The sequence below is a fragment of the Megalobrama amblycephala genome, linkage group LG8 (genome assembly GCF_018812025.1).
Source record: "Megalobrama amblycephala isolate DHTTF-2021 linkage group LG8, ASM1881202v1, whole genome shotgun sequence".
Lineage (NCBI taxonomy): Eukaryota > Metazoa > Chordata > Actinopteri > Cypriniformes > Xenocyprididae > Megalobrama > Megalobrama amblycephala.
In genome coordinates, this window is record NC_063051.1 from 16270407 (window position 1) to 16293789 (window position 23383).

The 23383-nt window shown below is 40.7% G+C and overlaps 1 protein-coding gene across 1 annotated transcript; it reads left to right on the plus strand.

The window, feature by feature from the left end:
• Nucleotides 1–312: 312 nt before the first annotated feature.
• LOC125273877 (ephexin-1) lies at nt 313–22285 on the plus strand. The gene is made up of 15 exons (XM_048199641.1): nt 313–720; nt 10254–10612; nt 10827–10970; nt 12723–12824; nt 12911–13455; nt 13601–13761; nt 16292–16444; nt 16576–16705; nt 16822–16896; nt 16999–17088; nt 17224–17375; nt 20627–20800; nt 20965–21038; nt 21719–21823; nt 21912–22285. The coding sequence occupies exons 2-15, from the start codon at nt 10267–10269 to the stop codon at nt 22103–22105; spliced, it is 2445 nt and encodes an 814-aa protein (XP_048055598.1). The 5' UTR covers nt 313–720; nt 10254–10266; the 3' UTR covers nt 22106–22285.
• Nucleotides 22286–23383: the final 1098 nt, after the last annotated feature.

The window sequence follows — 23383 nt, forward strand, 5'->3', positions numbered from 1 at the left end:
CCAATCGTAGTTAAGGATAGCTCTTCATTGGTTCATGATTAGGTCATATCTTCACTAATCATGAGTTTGTGTTGAATTAAGTAATAATTCAGTAGTTTATTGTAAAGTGTTAGTGTTACTGACAAAATACTCTTGTGCACATTTCTCTGATATTCTGTTTTAATGCCTTCTGGGTTGTTTGCACTGGTAGAGGCATGTGTCATAAATAATTAGGGAAGTGATTTGAAAGCTTCATCACAAATACCATCTGCAAATTTTTCTGCAGTCTAAGCAAGTATCGGTTGATGTCATACAGTTTTAGAAGAACATATTGTGTTTCTTGAAAACACAATGTGGAAGAGATGTGTAATATCCTTATGTGATACCACTCTGGTGGTGTGACTAGTTTTATTTTATATTTCTATAACAAAATCTGTATTTTGCTCTATTAATCTATGTATAAGTTACACTAAGGCTGCATGTGGATGCCGATCTTCTTAACTGATTGACTTTACACTGGCATGTCAGGACCAATCCTCTTTTTTCCCTCCCCTCTCTCTACATTTGAAGTTGAGACTAAATTCAACGATTGTAGTGAGAGAGTTGTGTGATGGATTCACTTGGCAACCTTTCTCTTGGGTAGAATTAGTTAGTGTGGGCTGAGGATATCACTTTGGATTTTACTAAGTGTCAAGACGTGGACAAAATTCCAAAATTAAAAACAGGGAATACAAAACTGAGGTGAGTGGAAGTTTTTTGTTTACTTGTCCTGTGATGTCTGTTGTATAAAATGCCTTGCTTTGCCCTAACGAAAAAGTTGCATGGGAAACAAATGTGAGTCCAAGCTTTTTTTTTTTTTTTTTTTTTTAAATTAGAAAAAGCAAATATTAAAACCCCACATATGTACAAAGAATAAATAAGCTTTATTCCTAAGATCAATTTCAACAAATAAGTTAGATTATATATTGCAAGTGCAAGTAGGCTACTGAAATGAACTGAAACTATCTGAAGAAGAAAGAAACAGTAGTACTACTGTTCGATTTCTCTGTGTCTGAACTTCCTTGTCATACAAATGTGTCTCAGACAATTTTAACAGTAAAAGTCAATACTGTAAATGGGATGTATATGTATTATTTATATGAAACAATCACATGTATTTAGAATCTGGTCTTTCATTCCCCATGTTCACATATTCAAGATGCATCTTTCTTATCTTCCATCTGTTGTGTCTGTGTCTTTAAACTGTTGAAAAGGAGTTTTGACTGGGCTTTGGGCACACTGACTGCATTGTTTTCTCAGGATCATTTCATATTAAGGGAAAGCGGACTTAAAGTGCTCACCTGAAGGTGCTTATACCTCAGTTGTCATCTTAAGAAGAAATGAATGCTTAGGAATACAGACCTGTCTCTTTTTAAAGAATACTACTACTCTTTTTAAAGCAGAAGATTATTGCAGAAGTGAAAGCACTTCAAAAAAAAAAAAAAAAAAAAAAAAAAAATATATATATATATATATATATATATATATATATATAGTTTAAGTTTAAATCTAATGTACTTGTAACAAAGCGGGAGTCATGGTAAGATCCAAATGCAAGCTTTATTAAGAATGTCGTACAGGCAGGGTCAATCAGGAGCAGACGAGAACAGCAAGGGACAGGCAGGATCGTAATCAGGGTGCAGGCAATGGTCAGGACAGGCGGATATCATTCACAGAACAGTATAACAGGCAAGGGTCAGGACAGGCAGCAACGGGTCAAGAAACAGGAACAGGCAAGATCAAACACAAGCAGACAGGATAGAAGGAACGCTCAGAATTGTCACTAGGAATCAAGACTTTGCGGTGAGGTGGTGTGTGTATGAGTCCTTTATAGTCCTGTTAATGTACTGCAGCTGGGTGTGGTGATTAGTGATAGTGATTGGTGGAGTGAGTGCAGGTGATTGGCAGAGAGGATTATGGGTAATGTAGTCCGGGAACTGACAGGAACAGACGGTGATCATAACATAACGCCCCCCTCCCGGAAGGCGCGTCCTCGCGGCGTAAAAGGAACAGCTAGGGAGGGGGGTGGGTGCATTGGGGACCTGCATGCAGACAGGAACAGGGTCCCCAATGCAGGTCCAGGAACGCGGGCAGCCACGGAGGGTCAGGTGCCACGGGCAGCCACGGAGGGTCAGGTGCCACGGGCAGCCACGGAGGGTCAGGGGCCACGGGCAGCCACGGAGGGTCAGGGGCCACGGGCAGCCACGGAGGGTCAGGTGGCTCGGGCAGCCACGGCAGGTCAGGCGGCTCGGGCAGCCACGGCAGGTCAGGGTCCATGCATGGCCCTAGTGGCCTACAGTCCATGAATGACATCAGTGACAGCAGTGGCAGCAGTGGCAGCAGTGGCTGGGCAGGGTCCCCACCCCCAAGCTCCCCACCCCTAGGTATACTGCCCCCCCAAAAAAGTTCTTGGGGAAATCAAGGGAGGCATTGGCGGGTTCATGGGCAAGGAGCTCGGGTGGCGCCAGCAGGGCAGATGGCCTGAGTGGCAGCGGTAGAGCAAATGGTCCAGGCGGTGGTGGCAAGGCCGACCAAGGCTGCTCTATGGCCGTATCAGGCAGAGCGGGCAGTTCGGGGACGGCAGCGGGCTCGGGCTGCTCCGGGACGGCAGCGGGCTCGGGCTGCTCCGGGACGGCAGCGGGCTCGGGCTGCTCCGGGACGGCAGCGGGCTCGGGCTGCTCCGGGACGGCAGCGGGCTCGGGCTGCTCCGGGACGGCAGCGGGCTCGGGCTGCTCCGGGATGGCAGCGGGCTCGGGCTGCTCCGGGACGGCAGCGGGCTCGGGCTGCTCCGGGACGGCAGCGGGCTCGGGCTGCTCCGGGACGGCAGCGGGCTCGGGCTGCTCCGGGACGGCAGCGGGCTCGGGCTGCTCTGAGTGCATCCTCCAGGCTCGCAAGAACGACAAAACATAAAACGTGAGTACAGCCCTTTTGGCCATCTGTCTGTGACTGATAGGGAGAGCATGCAGAACTGGAGTGGACTCACTGGCTGGAGCGGGTTCTGGAGTGGACTCACTGGCTGGAGCGGGCTCTGGAGTTGGCTCACTGGCTGGAGCGGACTCTGGGGCAGACTCACTAACTGGAGCGGTTTCCGGAACGGACTCACTGGCTGGAGCGGACTCAACGGCAGGAACGGCCCCTTTGTTCACTGACACTGCAGGGGCGGCCATCTTGTCCATCGCGTCCAGGGCACTTGAGTCCATATCAACCGACAAATTTGAGAGCGTTGAAACAGGCGCACTTGAGAGCGTTGAAACAGACGCACTTGAGAGCGTTGAAACAGGCGCACTTGAGAGCGTTTAAACAGACGCACTTGAGAGCGTTGAAACAGACGCACTTAAAAGCGTTGAAACAGACGCACTTAAAAGCGTTGAAACAGATGCACTTGCGTGCAAAGCGTCTGACGAACTTGAGTGCGAGGCGGCCGGCGGGCTTGAGTGCGAAGCGGCCGGCTGATGCTTGGGAATTCCAGCCGCTCGCGCCGACATCAGCGGTGAATCAGCCACACTGGAACGCAACCCTCTCCACTCCCAGACAGATCCAGAGATGTGACGTGATTCAGCGTCGACGTGACTTTGCTCTGGGCGATCAACGAAGGCGTGACGTTGCTCTGGGCGATCAGTGGCGACGTGACATTGCTCTGGGTGATCAGCGAAGGCGTGACGTTGCTCTGGGCGATCTGCGAAGGCATGACGTTGCTCTGGGCGATCAGCGGCGACGTGACATTGCTCTGGGCGATCAACGAAGGCGTGACGTTGCTCTGGGCGATCAGCGGCGACATGAACTGTTGCTGTTGTGATGATAGCCGCCATCTTGTGCGTGTTACCTGGCGCGGCGGCCATTACGGGACTCAACATGGTGTCGCATTCCTCCGCGACACCCACAGTAAACGGAGAGCCAACAGTCAACAATGCATAGTCCATAAAGCTGCTAAGTGATGAACGCGGTCCCTCTCGTCTGAATTTATTCTGGAGAGGCTGGTTGACGCCATCACAAAAAAAGTCAATCAGTGCACAGTCCGGAAGATCAGAGAGGTAAGCAATGTTTAGATACTCCTGCACATATTCCTCCAACGATCGCGTGCCTTGCGAACTCCACAATAGCAATAGATTAATGTCCACACCGTAATGAGATCCTCCGGGAAAGCTGCTGGATCTTGGTGGTGGCGAAGTCTTCTGTAACAAAGCGGGAGTCATGGTAAGATCCAAATGCAAGCTTTATTAAGAATGTCGTACAGGCAGGGTCAATCAGGAGCAGACGAGAACAGCAAGGGACAGGCAGGATCGTAATCAGGGTGCAGGCAATGGTCAGGACAGGCGGATATCATTCACAGAACAGTATAACAGGCAAGGGTCAGGACAGGCAGCAACGGGTCAAGAAACAGGAACAGGCAAGATCAAACACAAGCAGACAGGATAGAAGGAACGCTCAGAATTGTCACTAGGAATCAAGACTTCGCGGTGAGGTGGTGTGTGTATGAGTCCTTTATAGTCCTGTTAATGTACTGCAGCTGGGTGTGGTGATTAGTGATAGTGATTGGTGGAGTGAGTGCAGGTGATTGGCAGAGAGGATTATGGGTAATGTAGTCCGGGAACTGACAGGAACAGACGGTGATCATAACAGTACTGAGCTAAACAATTGCTTTATTTTATACAAAATATATATTTTACAAAATAATTTGGACTCTAAACTTGCTAGAAAATCAAAGCCATATGTCTAATCAAGTTGTGTTCTAAATTTGAAGTTGATATCACAAAAATTGAGCCAATTTCAAAACAGGATGAATTTTGAGTGTTTAAGCTTTCGAACCTAATTTATGATTATTACTAAAATATGTAATAGAGAGAAAAGGCCATAAAATGTGTGCCAGGTGTCCCGCTATACCTTGACACTGACAGTTAACATGCTATCTTAATAAAAATCATAAAAATGTGCAATTTTCTTAATTCAGGTGGTGGCTTAACTTAACCCACAAGCTCATCTTTCCCTTCTTACCCATAGAAAACAAAGTTTGTACTGTTTTTCCTACTTTTTCAGTCATTGGTATGTATGGAAATTTGGGAAATTTCCAAATTCCATAACACAGGTGACTTAGTAGAAAGCCTGAGGATACATTATTACCTGCTTGACACAATTTAGTAGGAACGTCTTAGATGATTTAGCTGCCAAGATTTAGTTGGCAGCAGGCCGAGACAAGCATGATCAGACTTACCAAGATGGGAAAGGTGGGAAATCCCAAAAACACCTCTTTTCACTGCATGATCCAGCTGTTACCACAAAAAGGAACTTGTTGATGGGTTTGTGTGTGAGAGCTGGGTTGTGGGTGTTCAGAAAATGAAGCCATTGTAGTTAAAGAAAACATGTTATTAGTGCACACAATGTTTAATTATATGAGAACTTGTACTAGTTGTATGCTAGAACATATTTTACCTCTCACACTTATGACCCTCAATACAGGCTACAGACGTACTTCTCTTTATTTCTCAAATGAGATCAAGATCATTCGAAGACTATCTGGGCCATAATGATGAACTATTACTTTTTAGAGTAGAGTACACACAAAATGGCAACCAATTAGAATGTACTTTATTACAAATCACTAACTACAATAAAATGTAACCAGTAAATCCAGACACCACCATATGTAATATAATAATCTAAGTAATCTTTATCTAAGTAAAAAGTTATTTTAATGCCCCATGCAAATTAACACAAAAGAAAGCTATATCAATTAGATGACATTAGATGAAATATCTTTTGTACACCAGCAAACAATTTGGAATTGCCAACACTACCATGCTTTTATTTTTTTGCCATATCTTATATGTTAGAAATAGTAAGAGCATTATGCTAGTAATATGCATTTCTGAAATTAGCTAATCACTAATTGTGTGTACGCAATTGTGCATTAAATCATACAAACATTTTCCCACAGAAATCATGATTTGTCAATAAGTTCTTCCTGAAATATATTCAAATGCAAATAATGCTTTTTTTTGATAGTAGCCTTAGAAGGAGTGGGGTATGCATTTTTTCAACAACACTGTTTAGAAGTTAGTCGGCCGACACCACGACAAACGTCTAACCAATCAGCATTAGGGGGCGTATGACGGTCGAGGATAGAGAACGAGCAAGAGGGAGATTTGAAAATAAGAAAAAAAAAATTGCAGAACGAGAGATGGGACACAATACAAAACAGCTCAAAAGAATATCACTGGAATGAAGGTTTATGACTGGGCAATCGCTTTAGGACCTTATATTAGAAAAGATTTCCAGCGCTGGAGAGAGCTAAGTAGGAAGCCCTGAAAACAGACGTGGAGGCTGCTTTGATTCCTTCTCATGTGAGTAACACTGGGTTTGATTGTCTGGAGCCGCTGTGCTGTTGGCGACTAACAACGAACACTTGTCCGTATTTACTCTTGTGTACTGTACGTTCATTTTTTGTGCTTCCTTGTCGTTCGTTGATCAACTGCGCTTTATTTTTCGTGAAGCATTTTGTTGTGCATCAGCTGTGATAAACAGACATCCACTCACATTGCGTGTGTAACAGTGTAACAAAACTTTCCAGATAGTGAAAGTTTTGCAGTTAAACTACTGCACACTAAACGACCACTAGAGAATGCAGTGTTTAGTGCCATTGATAGTGCATTCGCCTCGCATGCCAGCAGCGATTGGGCCGGGATTCGAGACCGACTCGGAGCAGGGTGCTTAGGATTGGAGTGTGAGTTTTGGAGGCGGAGCAATGAAGAGAGTGGTGGGTTTGTTTGGGTTGATTTCAAATATCAACAGTGTTCAACAACGAATTTAAGAAATCGCATGCAGCTCCTGAAGGGATGGATTCTGGAATCCACTGCTGCTTCAATATATATCTTTTAAGTTATTAATCAACATTTCTATTTCTGTTAAATTATTTGAATGACTTCTTCAATGTATGTTAAAGCATCTATTTTCCTCTGTACCTCTCACTGAGAGCAAAGAACATGTTATCAGTATGTTTTGGGGAAAGTTTCCTGCTCAGAGCAGAGCTCAGATCAACTTCAACCTTGAAGAAGCTGTGAATCATGTATCTGTGTATGTGCGCTAAGTGTTTTGTGCAGGTCCCTTTGTACTGGACAACTGGCATTCTGCTTGAGACCAGCAGACACCATGTCATGACCCCAAAAGGACATCCGGTACCTAAATTCAGGGTCCCCCTCGTCATCACCATGACAAAGGGAGATATGCTTCTTACTATCTGTCCACATGTGGAAAATGTATAATCTTGTCTATTTTTCTTAGCCAAGCAGAATCATCCAACCTGAAGTAATGACGTAGTTAGTTGACTCTGTTAGAGTATAATTGTTATGGAAATGTGAATGTACGCAGAGAGGCCTATGAACTCCTTGTGAGAGTTGAAGCTGGCTTCTGCTGATGAAACTGCAAACTATTCTTCATTAAATTTTTCTTCAATTTAATCTAACCCTAATTTTTTTTTTTTATTTTGACTCCGGGTCTCCTGGTTTCAAGGGTCCTAAACTGTTCATCCCCAACACACCTTTAAATGAAAATGTATTATAGTTTAAAGTGTTAGTTCACCCAAAAATGACATTTCTGTCATTAGGTACTCACCATCATGTTGTTCCACACATGTAAGACCTTCGTTCATCTTCGGAAAACAAATTAGGATATTTCTGATGAAATCCGAGGGTATCTGATCCACACATAGGCAGCAACGTAATTGCACTTTTTGACATGGTTAAAATAGTCAATGTGACTGCAGTGGTTCAACCTTAAAGGTGCCCTAGAATCAAAAATTGAATTTACCTTGGTATAGTTGAATAACAAGAGTTCAGTACATGAAAAAGACATATAATGAGTTTCAAACTCCATTGCTTCCTCCTTCGTAAATCTCATTTGTTTAAAAGACCTCCGAAAAACAGGCGAATCTCAACATAACACCAACTGTTACGTAACAGTCGGGATCATTAATATGTACGCCCCCAATATTTGCATATGCCAGCCCTTGTTCAAGGCATTAGACAAGGGCAACCAGTATTAACGTCTGGATCTGTGCACAGCTGAATCATCAGACTAGGTAAGCAAGCAAGAACAATAGCGAAAAATGGCAGATGGAGTGATAATAACTGACATGATCCATGATTACATGATAATATTAGTGATATTTGTGAATTTGTTAGCATGTTGCTAAAGTACTGTTAAATGTGGTTAAAGTTACCATTGTTTCTTACTGTATTCATGGAGACAAGAGAGCCGTCACTATTTTCATTTTTAAACACTTGCAGTCTGTATAATTCATAAACACGTCTTCATTCTTTATAAATCTCTCCAACAGTGTGTAATGTTAGCTTTAGCCCGTTAGCCACGGAGCACTATCAAACTAATTCAGAATCAAATGTAAACATCCAAATAAATACTATACTCACATGATCCGACGCATACATGCGGTATGCATGACGAACATCTTGTAAAGATCCATTTGAGGGTTATATTAGCTGTGTGAACTTTGTAAATGTGCTGTATTATAGTCAAGAGCTCGGGGGGCAGGGAGTGCGAGATTTAAAGGGGCTGAAGCCTGAATCGGTGCATAGTTAATGATGCCCCAAAATAGGCAGTTAAAAAAATTTATTAAAAAAATCTATGGGGTATTTTGAGCTGAAAATTCACAGACACATTCAGGGGACACTTTATATTACATCTTGTAAAAACTGGTTCTAGGGCACCTTTAAATTTATGAAGTGACGAGAATACTTTTTGTGTGCAAAAACAAAACAAAAATAACGACTTTATTCAACAATTTGAACCGTTGTCATACATAGTGAATTCAGTGCAAGCTTCCTTGTTTACGTCCGAATGCTGGCTCATTATTGACCGGATTCTGTGTCAGCATCACATGTATGCATTGTGCTGTGCACGTGTACAGCTTCCGCCAATACTGAGCTGGCATTCGGACATAAACAAGGAAGCCTACACTGAGTTCACTACGCATGACAACGGTTCAAATTGTTGAATAAAGTCGTTATTTTTGTTTTGTTTTTGCGCACAAAAAGTATTCTCGTCGCTTCATAACATTAAGGTTGAACCACTGTAGTCACGTTGACTATTTTAACCATGTTTTTAACCACCTTTCTTGACGTCAAAAGGTGCAACGATGTTGCTGCCTATGTGTGGATCAGATACCCTCGGATTTCATCAAAAATATCTTAATTTGTGTTCCGAAGATGAACAAAGTTTTTACGGTTTTGGAATCACATGAGGGTGAGTAATTAATGGCAGAAATTTCATTTTTTTGGTGAACTAATCCTTTAAATTTATATTAAATGCAATTAGTTGAACTTAAGAGTGCTTTTTCACCCACTTAAGTAGAACCTAAGTATATGTAATTTCATAATTACTTCTATTTACTTCCATTAATTGATTCTATTCACTTTAACATGGTTAAAGTGTACTGTCAAATGTACTAACAAGCATTAATGGTAAACTAAAATACACTTTAATGTCATTAATGGAAACTTGTCTGTCATGTATTTAAATATATTGTAATTACACATTTGTAATGATGAATTTGCAATTTAGCACATTTATCCCCGGTTTCACAGACAAGGCTTAAGCTAGTCCTAGACTAAAATGCATGTTTGAGCTGTTGAGCTGTTGCCATTGTTTTGTCTCAAGATGCACACCAGTAATGTTTTTTTTTTTCTTGGGTACGTTTATAAAATCTACTTAAATACTCTAATTGAATTGAAGGCCTAATCCTGGCTTAGTCTAAGCCCTGTCTGTGAAACCGGGCCATAGATTATAGTAATATCAAATAACATTACAGTTAAAATTATAATCAAGTATACATGCTTTACACATCAAAATAAGTGTACTTGTTTAAAGCATGACAAACCATGATTAAAACATAATTAAAATTTACAAAATAAAGTAAAACATTTAGGCCTGGTTTTACAGAGATTAAGCCAGGATTAGGCCTTAGTTCAATTAGGACATTTAAAGACTTTAAGTACACTGCAAGTGCATATTCAACACAACGAAGTACACTTCTTTTTCAAAAGGATTACCACTATAGCATTTGACTAAACAGATTTATTCCTGTAGATTTCACCCAATGAACAATCAAAAATGTCAATCAAAAGATCTTTCATTACCATTTTACATAGACCCCTTTTTAGAGTCATCTGTTAAAATTCACACTGGCAACTAATAAGTAGTGTTCTGCTCCCATCTGCTCCTTACAGGCATCCGAAGGCTATGCCAGGGCCAGATGGATACAAAGAACCTTGTTCTTGCCAAAACTTTACTGAGTCTAAAACTTACTGTCCCCATAAACATCCACTTAAGGGTAAGAAATGGCGCAGAACGACAAACTTTATTTTGAGGAGTGATGCCCAGAAGGACCACCACTTCTGGGCCAGCCAGCACTCCACACCAGCAGCACAAAGCCCACACCAAGAAATTGCAGCTCAAGATCTCGTTGCTCCACCAAGGATAAAACCAACCCCAAAACCTCGTCTACTGAAAGCACAGTTCCATGCTGACCATCCTCAGCCTGTCAATAATATGGATGATGTACCTGCACCAGACCCAAATTGTTCAGGTACCCCACACAAAATGTTTAAATCATATATTCCCAGTTCCCACATTGCTACTTTTTAATGATTGTCTAATTTCAATTTATGAACATAAACTCCCAGTAGATTAGTAGATTGACCAAATCCAGTCCTACATGGACTGCATCCTATACTGTCATAACCGCAGATGTGAGTAAATCTGTGAACCACTGGCAAAAATTCACCAATCTGTTTCCACAGATGGAAAGAATAATGACACCCATTTGGAAAATTGGAACATTCATTCAAAAACGACCTCACATAAATCAAAAAGAGTCCCTCCGAGCATACCTGTACCTGCCAGACCCCTTCCCAAAGAGCCAGAGCAACTGATCTCAATGACGTGTGAGTGTTCATTTACCTTTGCCATAATGATTTGAATTTATTTCTCATTACTTTTGTGACTGACAGGCATATCCAGAGCCAAAAATCCAACATCTTTCAGATACTTTTTTAACCTTTTTTAACCCTTAAAGGGATAGTTCACCCAAAAATGAAAATTTGATGTTTATCTGCTTACCCCAGCGCATCCAAGATGTAGGTGACTTCGTTTCTTCAGTAGAACACAAATCATGATTTTTAACTCCAACCGTTGCCGTCTGTCAGTCTTATGATGCGAGTCAATGGCCACACAATTTATAAGAGTCAATAAACATGCACAGACGAATCCAAATTAAACCCTGCGGCTCGTGACGGGACATTGATGTCCTAAGACATGAAACGAATGGTTTGTGCGAGAAAACGAACAGTATTTATATCATTTTTTTTTTTACCTCTAAAACACCACTATGTCCAACTGCATTCCGCACTCGGTTGGTGATGTCTGATCGCGCTCTGACAACGGAAGTAATGTCTTGCACTCATTGAAGTATACGCGCGAGACATCACTGCCGTTGTCAGAGCGCGATCTCTCCAGAGTGCGGAATGCAGTTGGACATAGTGGTGTTTTAGAGGTAAAAAAATGATATAAATACTGTTCGTTTTCTCGCACAAACCAATCGTTTCGTGTCTTAGGACATCAATGTGCCGTCACGAGCCGCAGGGTTTAATTTGGATTCGTCTGTGCATGTTTATTGACTCTTATAGATTGTGTGACCATTCACTCTTATTATTTGACTGACAGACGGCAAAGGTTGGAGTTAAAAATCATCATTTGTGTTCTACTGAAGAAACAAAGTCACCTACATCTTGGATGCCCTGGGGGTAAGCAGATAAACATCAAATTTTCATTTTTGGGTGAACTATCCCTTTAAGTATCAGGTTAATGACTTTTCATAATCTTAATCTTAACAGATTTTAAATTAACAGCATTGATCACCTTTGTGAAAAAGAAGCAAACTTTTAAAAAGTACTTATTACAGAAATAATATTAAACCTAAATAATAATACTTACAAAATGAGAAAATATTCAGTAAAAGCTGAGTAAAAGTACTCTCACAGATGAGTAATTGAAGCATGCGACGAGAGAGAATGAAATGAGAACAATATTTGATCGGTTTCCATGGTTTTCTGGTTCCTGTGAACTGTTTTGTTATTATTTTATTCAAAACTTCTGCATTTTTATCCTGCTCTCCATCATCTCTGAGTTTTGCCCTGCATTACAGAACCAAACACAAGATTGAAGGCTAAGCAAGGGGCAGGTGAACATGTTCAGTAATCAAGGAAACAAACTAGATATGGGGAAAAACAGGAACAGGCAAACTAAAAGACCATTAAAAACTAAACAGAAACTAAACTTAAAACATTAAAAGATTTTCATATTATTAAAAGATTTTTTAACATGTTAAAATTCTTTAGCTCAAACATTAGAGCATGGAGCTCGCAACGCCAAGGTCATGGGTTCAATTCTCGGAAAATGCATGAACTGAGAAAAGTGTAGGCTATAACTTAAATGCAGATGCAGTTCACTTTGGATAAAAATGCATAAATATAAGAGTTTGAAAAAAAAAAATACTATTGAAATGTCTATTGTTATTGTTACACATAAATCACTCTTTGACTCCAAACATAAAGACAGTGCGTATGCAGTGTCTTACTGTATGAGTTTGCCAGCAATCTGATTGGAGGATCTTATGTTATTTGTTTTTGTTGAAAAAGCATCTAAAAATGATATTGATGAGGGTATTAATATGAATATACCCACAACACCAGCCCAATCTGAATGCTCCAGTTTACTACTGCTGCGGAACAGACAATCAGGTACTTGAAATCCACCATTATTATCACTGTGTAGTACTAATTCATCTTTGATTCTAACCTTGCAGTGACTCTCCTGTTCTCTCCAGGTTCTGACGTTTGTCCAAGTGACAGACCTCTTCCACACCTCTCTCTGTCAAAATCAATTCCTGCTCTCAGGATCCAGGATAAAAACAAAGTAACTCTTGAGCTCAACAGTGAAGTTGGATTGGTCAGCAACATTGTCAGGGAAAGTTTGGTTTTTGAGCTACACAAAATATTCTCAGGAGCAATTAAAGAGAGAGATTTAAGCACCAAAAAGCCAAAAGTAGAAAGACTACATGAAAATATATCCATCTCAGGTGTTTCCAATGGAGAGAGTCCAGAAGATGTTCCTTCTGTGATAAAATACCAAAAAACAGATGGCGAGAATCTCTCCGAGCGCTTGCTTGAAACTTCTCAGAGGACACCAACAATGCTGCCTCTTCCTGGTTTGGTGGACAAACTGATAGAAAGCCCCTCTAAGACAGACTCCTATTGCAAGTGTGCTGATACTAAGAAAAAGTCACTGGAGAACTTATGGCAGGAGCGAAACATTGTAAGAGACAGTGGAATACTGAGCCAACTCAGTAAAGAACAGCTAAAGCTTCAAGAGGTACCTAAAGTTTATAAAGGTTATAGTAATGCCTGTTTGTTTTGTTTTTTTCATTTACATAACCTCTTTTATTACCTCTACTTTATGTTTTCTGATTCTCTCCCAACATTCTTTGCTCTTGCCTTTCTTCACACCCCTTCACCAGCATCTGTATGAGGTTGTCACATCTGAGCAGACCTATCTTCAGAGTTTGACAGTGGCTGTGGAACTTTTTCAGGAATCGTCAGTGCTGAAAGATGCTCTGGCACCAAGAGACAGAAAGTCATTGTTTTCAAGCATTGCAAAAATCAAAGAGATCAGTCAAAGGTAAGAACCAGGGCTAATGTATATATATAGTCTGTTGAACAAGAATTTAATAAAATTCAGAGAATACATTTCAGAGGAGAAAACATTCAGATCCGATTCTTTCCTGTTTTCATGGTCATGTTCAGGAAATAAAAATGTTGGCCTTACATATAATAAAATTAGACAAAATTAAACAAAGTTTGGGTTAAAGAAATTAATACTTTTATTTGGCAAGGATACATTAAAAAAGGGGCAAAAATGACAGTAAAGACTTTTGGGGAACTTTCTATTTATTAAATAATCCTAAAAAAAATATATCACAGTTTTCACAAAAATATTTACAAATGTAAAGCAGAACAACTGTTTACAACATTAATAACATTAATAACAATAACTGTACATATTTTGAATAAAAACAGAATGAAATGATGTGGAAGTTTCAAATTTCAATATTTTATACAGAATACAACATAGATGACATATCAAATGTTTAAACTGAGAAAATGTATCATTTTATGGGAAAAATAAGTTGATTTTAAATTTCATGGCATCAACACATCTCAAAAAAGTTGGGACAAGGCCATGTTTACCACTGTGTGGCATCCCCTCTTCTTTTTATAACAGTCTGCAAACGTCTGGGGACTGAAGAGACAAGTTGCTCAAGTTTAGGAATAGGAATGTTGTCCCATTCTTGTCTAATACAGGCTTCTAGTTGCTCAACTGTCTTAGGTCTTCTTTGTCGCATCTTCCTCTTTATGATGCACCAAATGTTTTCTATGGGTGAAAGATCTGGACTGCAGGCTGGCCATTTCAGTACCCGGATCCTTCTTCTACGCAGCCATGATTTTGTAATTGATGCAGTATGTGGTCTGGCATTGTCATGTTGGAAAATGCAACCTGAAAGAGACGACATCTGGATGGGAGCATATGTTGTTCTAGAACTTGGATATACCTTTCAGCATTGATGGTGCCTTTCCAGATGTGTAAGCTGCCCATGCCACACGCACTCATGCAACCCCATACCATCAGAGATGCAGGCTTCTGAACTTAGCACTGATAACAACTTGGGTTGTCCTTGTCCTCTTTAGTCCGGATGACATGACGTCCCAGTTTTCCAAAAAGAACTTCAAATTTTGATTCGTCTGACCACAGAACAGTTTTCTACTTTGCCACAGTCCATTTTAAATGAGCCTTGGCCCAGAGAAAACGCCTGCGCTTCTGGATCATGTTTAGATATGGCTTCTTTTTTGACCTATAGAGTTTTAGCCGGCAACGGCGAATGGCACGTTGGTTTGTGTTCACTGACAATGTTTTCTGGAAGTATTCCTGAGCCCATGTTGTGATTTCCATTACAGTAGCATTCCTGTATGTGATGCAGTGCCGTCTAAGGGCCCGAAGATCACGGGCATCCAGTAAGGTTTTCCGGCCTTGACCCTTACGCACAGAGATTGTTCCAGATTCTCTGAATCTTTGGATGATATTATGCACTGTAGATGATGATAACTTCAATTTTTCCTGAGAAACTCCTTTCTGATATTGCTCCACTATTTTTCGCCGCAGCATTGGGGGAATTGGTGATCCTCTGCCCATCTTGTCTTCTGAGAGACACTGCCACTCTGAGAGGCTCTTTTTATACCCAATCATGTTGTCAATTGACCTAATAAGTTGCAAATTGGTCCTCCAGCTGTTCCTTATATGTACATTTAACTTTTCCGGCCTCTTATTGCTACCTGTCCCAACTTTTTTGGAATGTGTAGCTCTCATGAAATCCAAAATTAGCCAATATTTGGCATGACATTTCAAAATGTCTCACTTTCAGCATTTGATATGTTATCTATATTCTATTGTGAATAAAATATTGTCACGGATCGCGAAGCAAACAAATAGATCCAAGTGCAGCAGAAAAGGTGTTTATTGAGGGTAAATCCAAAGGGCGTAATCCAGGTACTGGCAGGGGTCGAAATCCATAAAAAGCAGTCCAAACATAAAACAAGGAACATGAAACAAGAAACCAAAAACAAAAACCAGAGAACACGAAGAACCAGGGCTCAGACTCAAGGGTGACATTCACAATGAACCACAAGAACAGACAGAAACAACTCAGATTAAATACACAGACACTAATGACAAAATAACAAACAGCTGAGTGCAATGATGAATAGTGATTAGTCCGGGGAGTATGTATGGGAAATGTAGTTCATGAATAAGGTGAAACAGAGAGTCCGGGAAGGAGTGCCCTCTAGAGGCTGAAGGGCACTCTCACAGGTGATCGTGACAAATATAAGTTTATGAGATTTGTAAATTATTGCATTCCTTTTTTATTCACAATTTGTACAGTGTCCCAACTTTTTTGGATTCGGGTTTGTAACTGTTGTACTACATCAAATAAATGCAGCCTTAGTAAGCATAAGAGACTTTTTTCAAAATCGTTTTAAAAATTCTTACAGATCTCAAACTTTTAAATGCTAGTATATATTTCTAAGATGTACATAAATTAAATGATTTAACCTTTTTCCTTCTAAGAATGCATTTATTCAAACTCTTTTCTTAGCTTCATGGATGCAATGCTGTTGGAGCTGGCTTCAAGTGTGTTCTGCGATGTAATCTGTGATGTTGTTCACCAACATGCTCTTGGACCCTTTGGGGTTTATATGAATTACATCCGTAATATGCACTATCAGGAGCAGACATTGCACAACCTTAGGTAAAAGAGTAGTGCTTGATGTTTATTTATTATGGATATTAGCATAAAACCTGCGCTTTATTCTAGAGATATTCTTTAGAGATAAGGATATTATGAATAAAGTGTCTGCTGTTTGCTAACATAATTTTCAGTAAAGAGAGTCCTCAGATTGTGGAGATCTTGCATAAACTACAGGAAGACCCTCGATGCAACCGACTACCCCTCAAATCTTTCCTTTCACTGCCATTTCAGAGAATCACTCGGCTTAAAATCCTAATGCAGGTGAGTGATGAAGAGCATTAGCATAATTAGCATGAGTATTTTCAATTGTTTTTACATGTTACATCATTTATCAAATCTTACATCATCAAATAAAATTGTCAAACATTTTGATGCAGAATATCCAAAAGAAGGCCATTCCGGGATCAGATTGTGAGGCCTCAGCACTGAGAGCTCTGACGGAGATCTCCAGAGTATGAATGCCAAGCAGCTCAGCATATTTTTAAATAAGTGCTATTGTATAAAACAACATTTGTTGTACTATATTGTATGATTTGTGCTGTCTTCACCTGTAGCTACTAGAGGCTTGCAACTGGCAGGTGGGCAGAATGAAACAGATGGAAGAAATAGTGCAAATTGCTAACAAGATTGAGTTTGCGTGCAAGGTAGTTGCAGGAGGTCGCTGGTAAACCATTTACATATAGGTGATTACATGTCACCTTCACATTTTGTAATGCGTAATTCACTATTTTCCTTAATGTCCTCTCTATTTGTTGGGTCTCTCTCTCGTTCTCTCTCAGGCCTTGCCTCTTGTGTCTTCCTCCCGCTGGCTTGTGAAACAGGGAGATCTGGTTCAAATCTCTTCAAAGGAAAACATGTTTGGCCAGAGAAAACTGTGTCATGTACTTCTGTTCCTCTTTAATGATCTGCTGCTGGTGGCAACTAGGAAAGGGTAGGAGAGCCAAATCAATTAGTTAGTCAAATAAGTTTACTTGGTGAGAATTTTTCCCTGGTTTCTAGGCATGCACTGATATTTAAATGTGTCTCAATACTGAATATTATTTTCAATAACCAATAAATGGTCAATAGTAAATAGTCAATAGTTAGAAATGACATTTTCAGCGTTCCTCCTATCCCTCACCTGCAATCTCTCGGCCATCACCTGCACCTGTTTCCCATCAACACTCCAATATACACCAGGATAAGAACACACACCTCACAGTCACTCTTGGTCTGGTCTCAATGATAACAACCTACTTACCCACTTTACTTAACTATTGAATCTCCTTGTGATACTCCAGCGATCTCATTGTGAATCTCAGTCTATATCCCTGTGATACTCCAGAAATCTCCTGTAAGCTACTCTTTGGAATATTATACGTACCTATCTACTTTCCATAGTCCTGTGAAGAGGTGTGAAGGTCCTCCCTCTACTATATCATGCTCCAGTCATTGCTCTGCTGTTACCATGGTAAAGAAAAGAGACTCTCCTGCTTTCTGTTTAATTCATCAATGTCAATAAATACCATGTTTGGGTTTAACCTAATCTCTATCTCTGAGTCTGGTGTTCCCTGACAGAAGACCAGAGTCCAATATCACTGAACTGTGTAATCACCCATCCACCCTGCTGACCTGCACCTATCCCTCTCACAAGCTGGCCGCCCTCTAGAAGACTATGTGGAGGAGTTCCATGAGCTGTCCCACCTGGTGTCCTGGAGCGACAAAACTCTGAAGACTGTCTTTTGGAGTGGGTTGGATGATCATATCTTCAGACAGCTACTATCGGGAACTATATGTAGAATATATACTCTGGCTGAGTGTCTCCTCCCTTACAGTAGGCAAAGTGGATGAAGACATCATCGCCCCTCAGTTGCAGCCTCCCCAGCCCACTCCAGTCCTCCTAGTGCCATTAGTTTTCATCTCAGAGACACCACCTGCCTCAGAATTCCTCCCTAGTCCCTCTCCAGACCTGTCACTGAGCCAGAGCCCACCATGTAGCAAGAGCCAGAAGAAATGATTGCCAGAGACCCAAAGCGCAGACAGCCCCTTACCCCACCCACCACGGTCACAGAGCCAGAGCCCAACACAGACACAGAACCTGAACAAGAGCCCATCACGAGTCATGTGCCAGAGCCAGTGGCCAACAAGGACCTGCCACAGTTGAAGGTCACCCCGGAGCCAGAACCTGCAGCCCTGGTCATGTCTGACTAAGTGCAAGTGCCGGCACCCAAGGCTGTCCTAGTGGGGATGCTAGTGGAATTTGACAGTGTGGGGTAGGACTCCATCCTTGCCCCCTTGCCTGATGTACAGTTGCTGCCTACGAGCACTGTCAATATAATGGACTCCCTAGTTCCCTCCTATTCCCAAACCAAGTCTCCTGCATCTCAACTGGTACTGCCCAGCTCCAAGTCTCCTGCATCTCCAGTGATCCCTCCCTCTCCTACATCCTCTACAAAAGACAACCAGTTCTTTCCGCCATGCCTCTGCTGGCTCCCATCAGTCCCTTAGCTCCTCCTCAGTTGGCTCCAACCAGCATCTCTGATCTACCTTCGGCCTTGCAGTCTCCATCTTTCCCTCGGCATAAGGATCCCCTGGCTTCGCCTTGGCCTGCTGAGCCCATAACTCCACCTCAGCCCATCGACCATTCGGCTCCACCTTGGCTTCTCGCCCCTTCACATCCACTGGGGACCGTCATCGTTACAGCTCCACTGGGCTCCCTTGTCAATCAGGCTCTGCCTTGGTCAGTCGTAGCTCTGCCTGTGCCACTGGCCTTCAGCTGCACTTCGTTCCTCCACCCCTTCGGCTCCGACAGGCTCCGCCTTGCACTCGACTCCACCTTGGTCCTCAGTCACACTAGCTTCGCCTCATTCCTCCAGCACCCTGGTGTCCGGTCTCATTAGCTCTTCAGTTTCACCTGGGTCTCCACCTCCCACGGCACTACCTCTGTCAGTCAGATCTCTGGCTCCATCCTGGTTCTGCCCTCCATCAGTTCCGCTGTGGGTCTTCTGTGGTGTTTACCTTAAACTCCTTCACTGCCCTCTTACTCACTGTTCCCCCTCAATGCCTCAGTCCCTCGCTCCCAGGCCCTCAAGAACTGCACCAATCTAAGTCTTCAAGGACCATTACATTTTTGAGGGTGTCAGGGGATGCCCATGGAGGGGTGGGGGAGTTAATGTCACATATGCTCTCTATCGGCCCAGTCATCTAATTAGAAACGACACTTCCAGCATCCCTTCTATCCCTCACCTACACTCACTTGGCCATCACCCACACCTGTTTCCCATCAGCACTCCAATCTGCACCAGGATAACTGCACACACCTCGCAGTCACTATTGGTCCGTTCTCAACTAGGGATAACAATACTTACCCACTCTACTTGCCCATTGGATCTCCTTGTGATACTCCAGCTATCTTCCTGTGATAGTCCAGCAATCTCCTATAAGATACTCTTTGAAATATTATACGTACATGTCTACTCATCATAATCCTGTGAAGAGGTGTGTGCTCTGTCTACTCTCATGGTAAAGGAAAAGAGACTCAGTTAATTTTCTTCTGACTGTGCCATTACTCACCTGCTTTCTGTTTAATTCATCACTGTTAATAAATACCCTTTTTGGGTTTAACCTGATCCTTGTCTCAGAGTCTGGTGCTTTCCCTGACAACAGATCAATTTAAACATCACCCAAATAATGCACAGTATGAAAATGGGTATTTATTTTTCATAAAGTTACTTAAAGCCAGGGACACACCTAACGATTAGCTGAAACATTCTAAGACTGAACTGAACACACATACCGATTGTTTCCTTCGATGGGAGCCGATTTATATACTCACACATGGAATTTGAACACCGACTGTAATCGCAGACTGAACGCAACTGGCTCTGACTGGACGCGTTTGAGCGCGATCAGTCATAAGTATCAATTTACATTCATAATCGTCCTTACAATCGTCAAGTGTGTGCGCGGCTTTAATGAGCATTAGATGATGGAAAAGGTCATCTAAATGTTAAAATTGGGCATATGTGTCTGCACAGATATCCAACATTGACAGACACTGATAAATTAAGAAAACCTGTAAAATTGGCCAAAGCTGATAGGGTACAGAAATATTGTGTGTAGGTTCTATTATTAAACCTTATATATATATATATATATATATATATATATATATAAAACAACTAACTCTCTTTGACTGTGCAGGTTGGACCGGTTTGTAGTTCAGGACTATGTGCACCGCTCTCTGATAGAGGTGACTGAGGGGAAAGACCTGGAGGAGGAGCTGGAGGGATGTGAACTGAACCGGATATTTCGGCTGGCCCTTTTGCATAATCACCGGAGCACCACCTCTCAACTTCTGCTGCAAACAAATTCAGAGTCAGTACCCACAATACCTGTCCATATACCACCACAACAGCTTAACAGTGAACTGTCAAACTCTCAGACAATAGATGGCCTTTATAACAAGATCAAAACATTTAATAGTACATGATGTTCCTCTTAATATAATAACAAAGATTTGTCTTTGTTTGTTTTCTTAGAGCTGAGAAAAACTTATGGGTGGATCTTCTGGGTGGGCGGAGAGATAGAGAGGACTCTGTGTATGAAGAGTGGGGTATGAATCATTGAATGCAATACAAGTCCAAGTGTGTTTGTTTGAGTCAGTTCAACAGAAACCAAAAACAATTCTTATAATAATACTAAATGACATAATGACACTATCTTTTATTTTTTTTAATCCTTTGAATCATCACTTTAATTGAACAATGTCATGGGAAATATTGTGATATATTATAATAAGGTATTATAATACTTATCTTCTCTGTATTTATATATATATATATATATATATATATATATATATATATATATATATATATATTACAAGTAATCATCTGTTTCACTTACACTTATAAGTGTTAATTAAAAGGTGTTATTTCAGAGATTTCAATGACAGTGAAACATTTTAACCTTGGCAGCTATATAAATAATATATAATAATATACACAAGCCTATATTATAATAGCTTTATACATCGTGTTCTGTTCACAGAAAAAAAAAAGTTATTTTTTAGTGAACTATTCATAGTTCTAAAACGTGTGCAGCTACAAATTGGCCACTAGGGGGCAAAAGTGTCAATGTCTTCAAGACTGTGTTTCCATAAAATGCAAACATCTGTTCTAAATCAGAGCAAACCATTAACTGCAGTGCAGATATGTTCTTTAAAATTATAAAACATTTGTGAATAAATAAATATAACGTTCAAATTGTAATCAAATAGGCACCGTGTCTTAGACTGTCCTCAGGTGCGTTGTATTGAGGTGTACAGAGGACAGCAACGAGGGGAGCTTAGTCTACAGCTAGGAGATATGATCAACATCATACAGAAGACTACTGATGGTACTGTTGCAACACAACCCTGCTATTCCAAATTAAATTAGTCTAAAATCAAAGAAAGTTTTGATAACTCATGCTCATTCATTTTTAGGGTTCATGGAGGGCCGTAGGGTACAGGATGGACAGCGGGGCTGGTTCTCTGCTGCGTGCGTGGTAGAGATCACCAATGAACATGTGCAGAGACGTCATCTTCGTCAGCGGTATCATGTCCTACAGACAGCCACACGCCTGCTGAAACAACGTAGTGGAGGCCTTGAACAGCGAACCACAACATGCTTTAAATGAGAGACTTCTTAGACAGTCTATATTTAGAGACTTTGACTTCAGTTTTAGTTGGTCTTTTGGTCTTAGTTTAGCTTATATTTGTATTTTTTTTATTTGGACTTGCACATTTTTAGATTTTTTTACCAAAATGTATTACTTTTCTGAACACCCCACAACATTAATGACATATTTAACTTCCAGAAAAAACATATTTTCTCATCTCAGGCATCAAATCCCTATTATTATGGTCATTATTTTAAATTATGGACACTATGGGAGCTCTCTGAATATTATTATAAAATGTATTTGTGATCAAATCAACATTTTCCTATTAATCAGATGTCCCTCACACTAATTCAGTAATTGCAAATATAAAAGTTACATAAAATCTCACACTTTTGCTGTTCTAAAGCCTGAAATGGGCACTTTTTGTGACAGCAACCATAATTTTTTATCAAAGGCTTAACTTCAGAATTTGAACTAAAATCAGTATTCTTATGATTGCTCTGAACATTTTAGACAGAATTCAACTAAACTTTAAATTACTTTTTCATAAACTTTACACAAAAAAAAAATTAATAATAAAAATGGAGGTGTGACAGGGTTGTGATTTTTTGCCCAAATTGGCCACTGCTCTACATCTAGTGAATAAATGGAGAGCGCATGGCATGCATGATATTAAGAAATCATGAATAATGTTGAAATAACAAAGATAATTTTCACAAGTAATAGTTTTCTGTCTTTAATTGATGAATGATAATTGATTAATGAGTCGTATAATTGATTAATGAGTCGTTAAAGGGTTAGTTCACCCAAAAATATAAATAATGTAATTTATTACTCACCCTCATGCCATTCCACTCCCGTAAGACCTTTGTTAATCTTCTGAACGCAAATTAAGATATTTTTGTTGAAATCCAATGGTTCAGTGAGGCCAGCAATGACATTTCCTCTCTCAAGATCCATTAATGTACTAAAAACATATTAATATTATAAAGTGATGAGAATATTTTTGGTGCGCTTTGAACCGCTGATTCGACACACTGATTCATAATGTTACGATGCTTCCTGAAGCAGTGTTTTGAAATCGGCCATCACTATATAAGTCGTTATTTTTATTTTTTTTGGCGCACCAAAAATATTCTCGTCGCTTTATAATATTAATATTGAACCACTGTACTCACATAAACTGATTTAAATATGTTTTTAGTACATTAATGGATCTTGAGAGAGGAAATGTCATTGCTGGCAATGCAGGCCTCACTGAGCCATCGGATTTCAACTAAAATATCTTAATTT

What these genes read in the sequence shown, in the direction of transcription:
- LOC125273877 (XM_048199641.1), top strand. Translation starts at nt 10,267, where the DNA reads ATGCCAGGGCCAGATGGATACAAAGAACCTTGTTCTTGCCAAAACTTT. An exon ending in CTCTGACGGAGATCTCCAGA is followed by an intron (nt 16,897 to 16,998) that starts GTATGAATGCCA and finishes CTTCACCTGTAG; the next exon opens with CTACTAGAGGCTTGCAACTG. An exon ending in CATACAGAAGACTACTGATG is followed by an intron (nt 21,824 to 21,911) that starts GTACTGTTGCAA and finishes ATTCATTTTTAG; the next exon opens with GGTTCATGGAGGGCCGTAGG.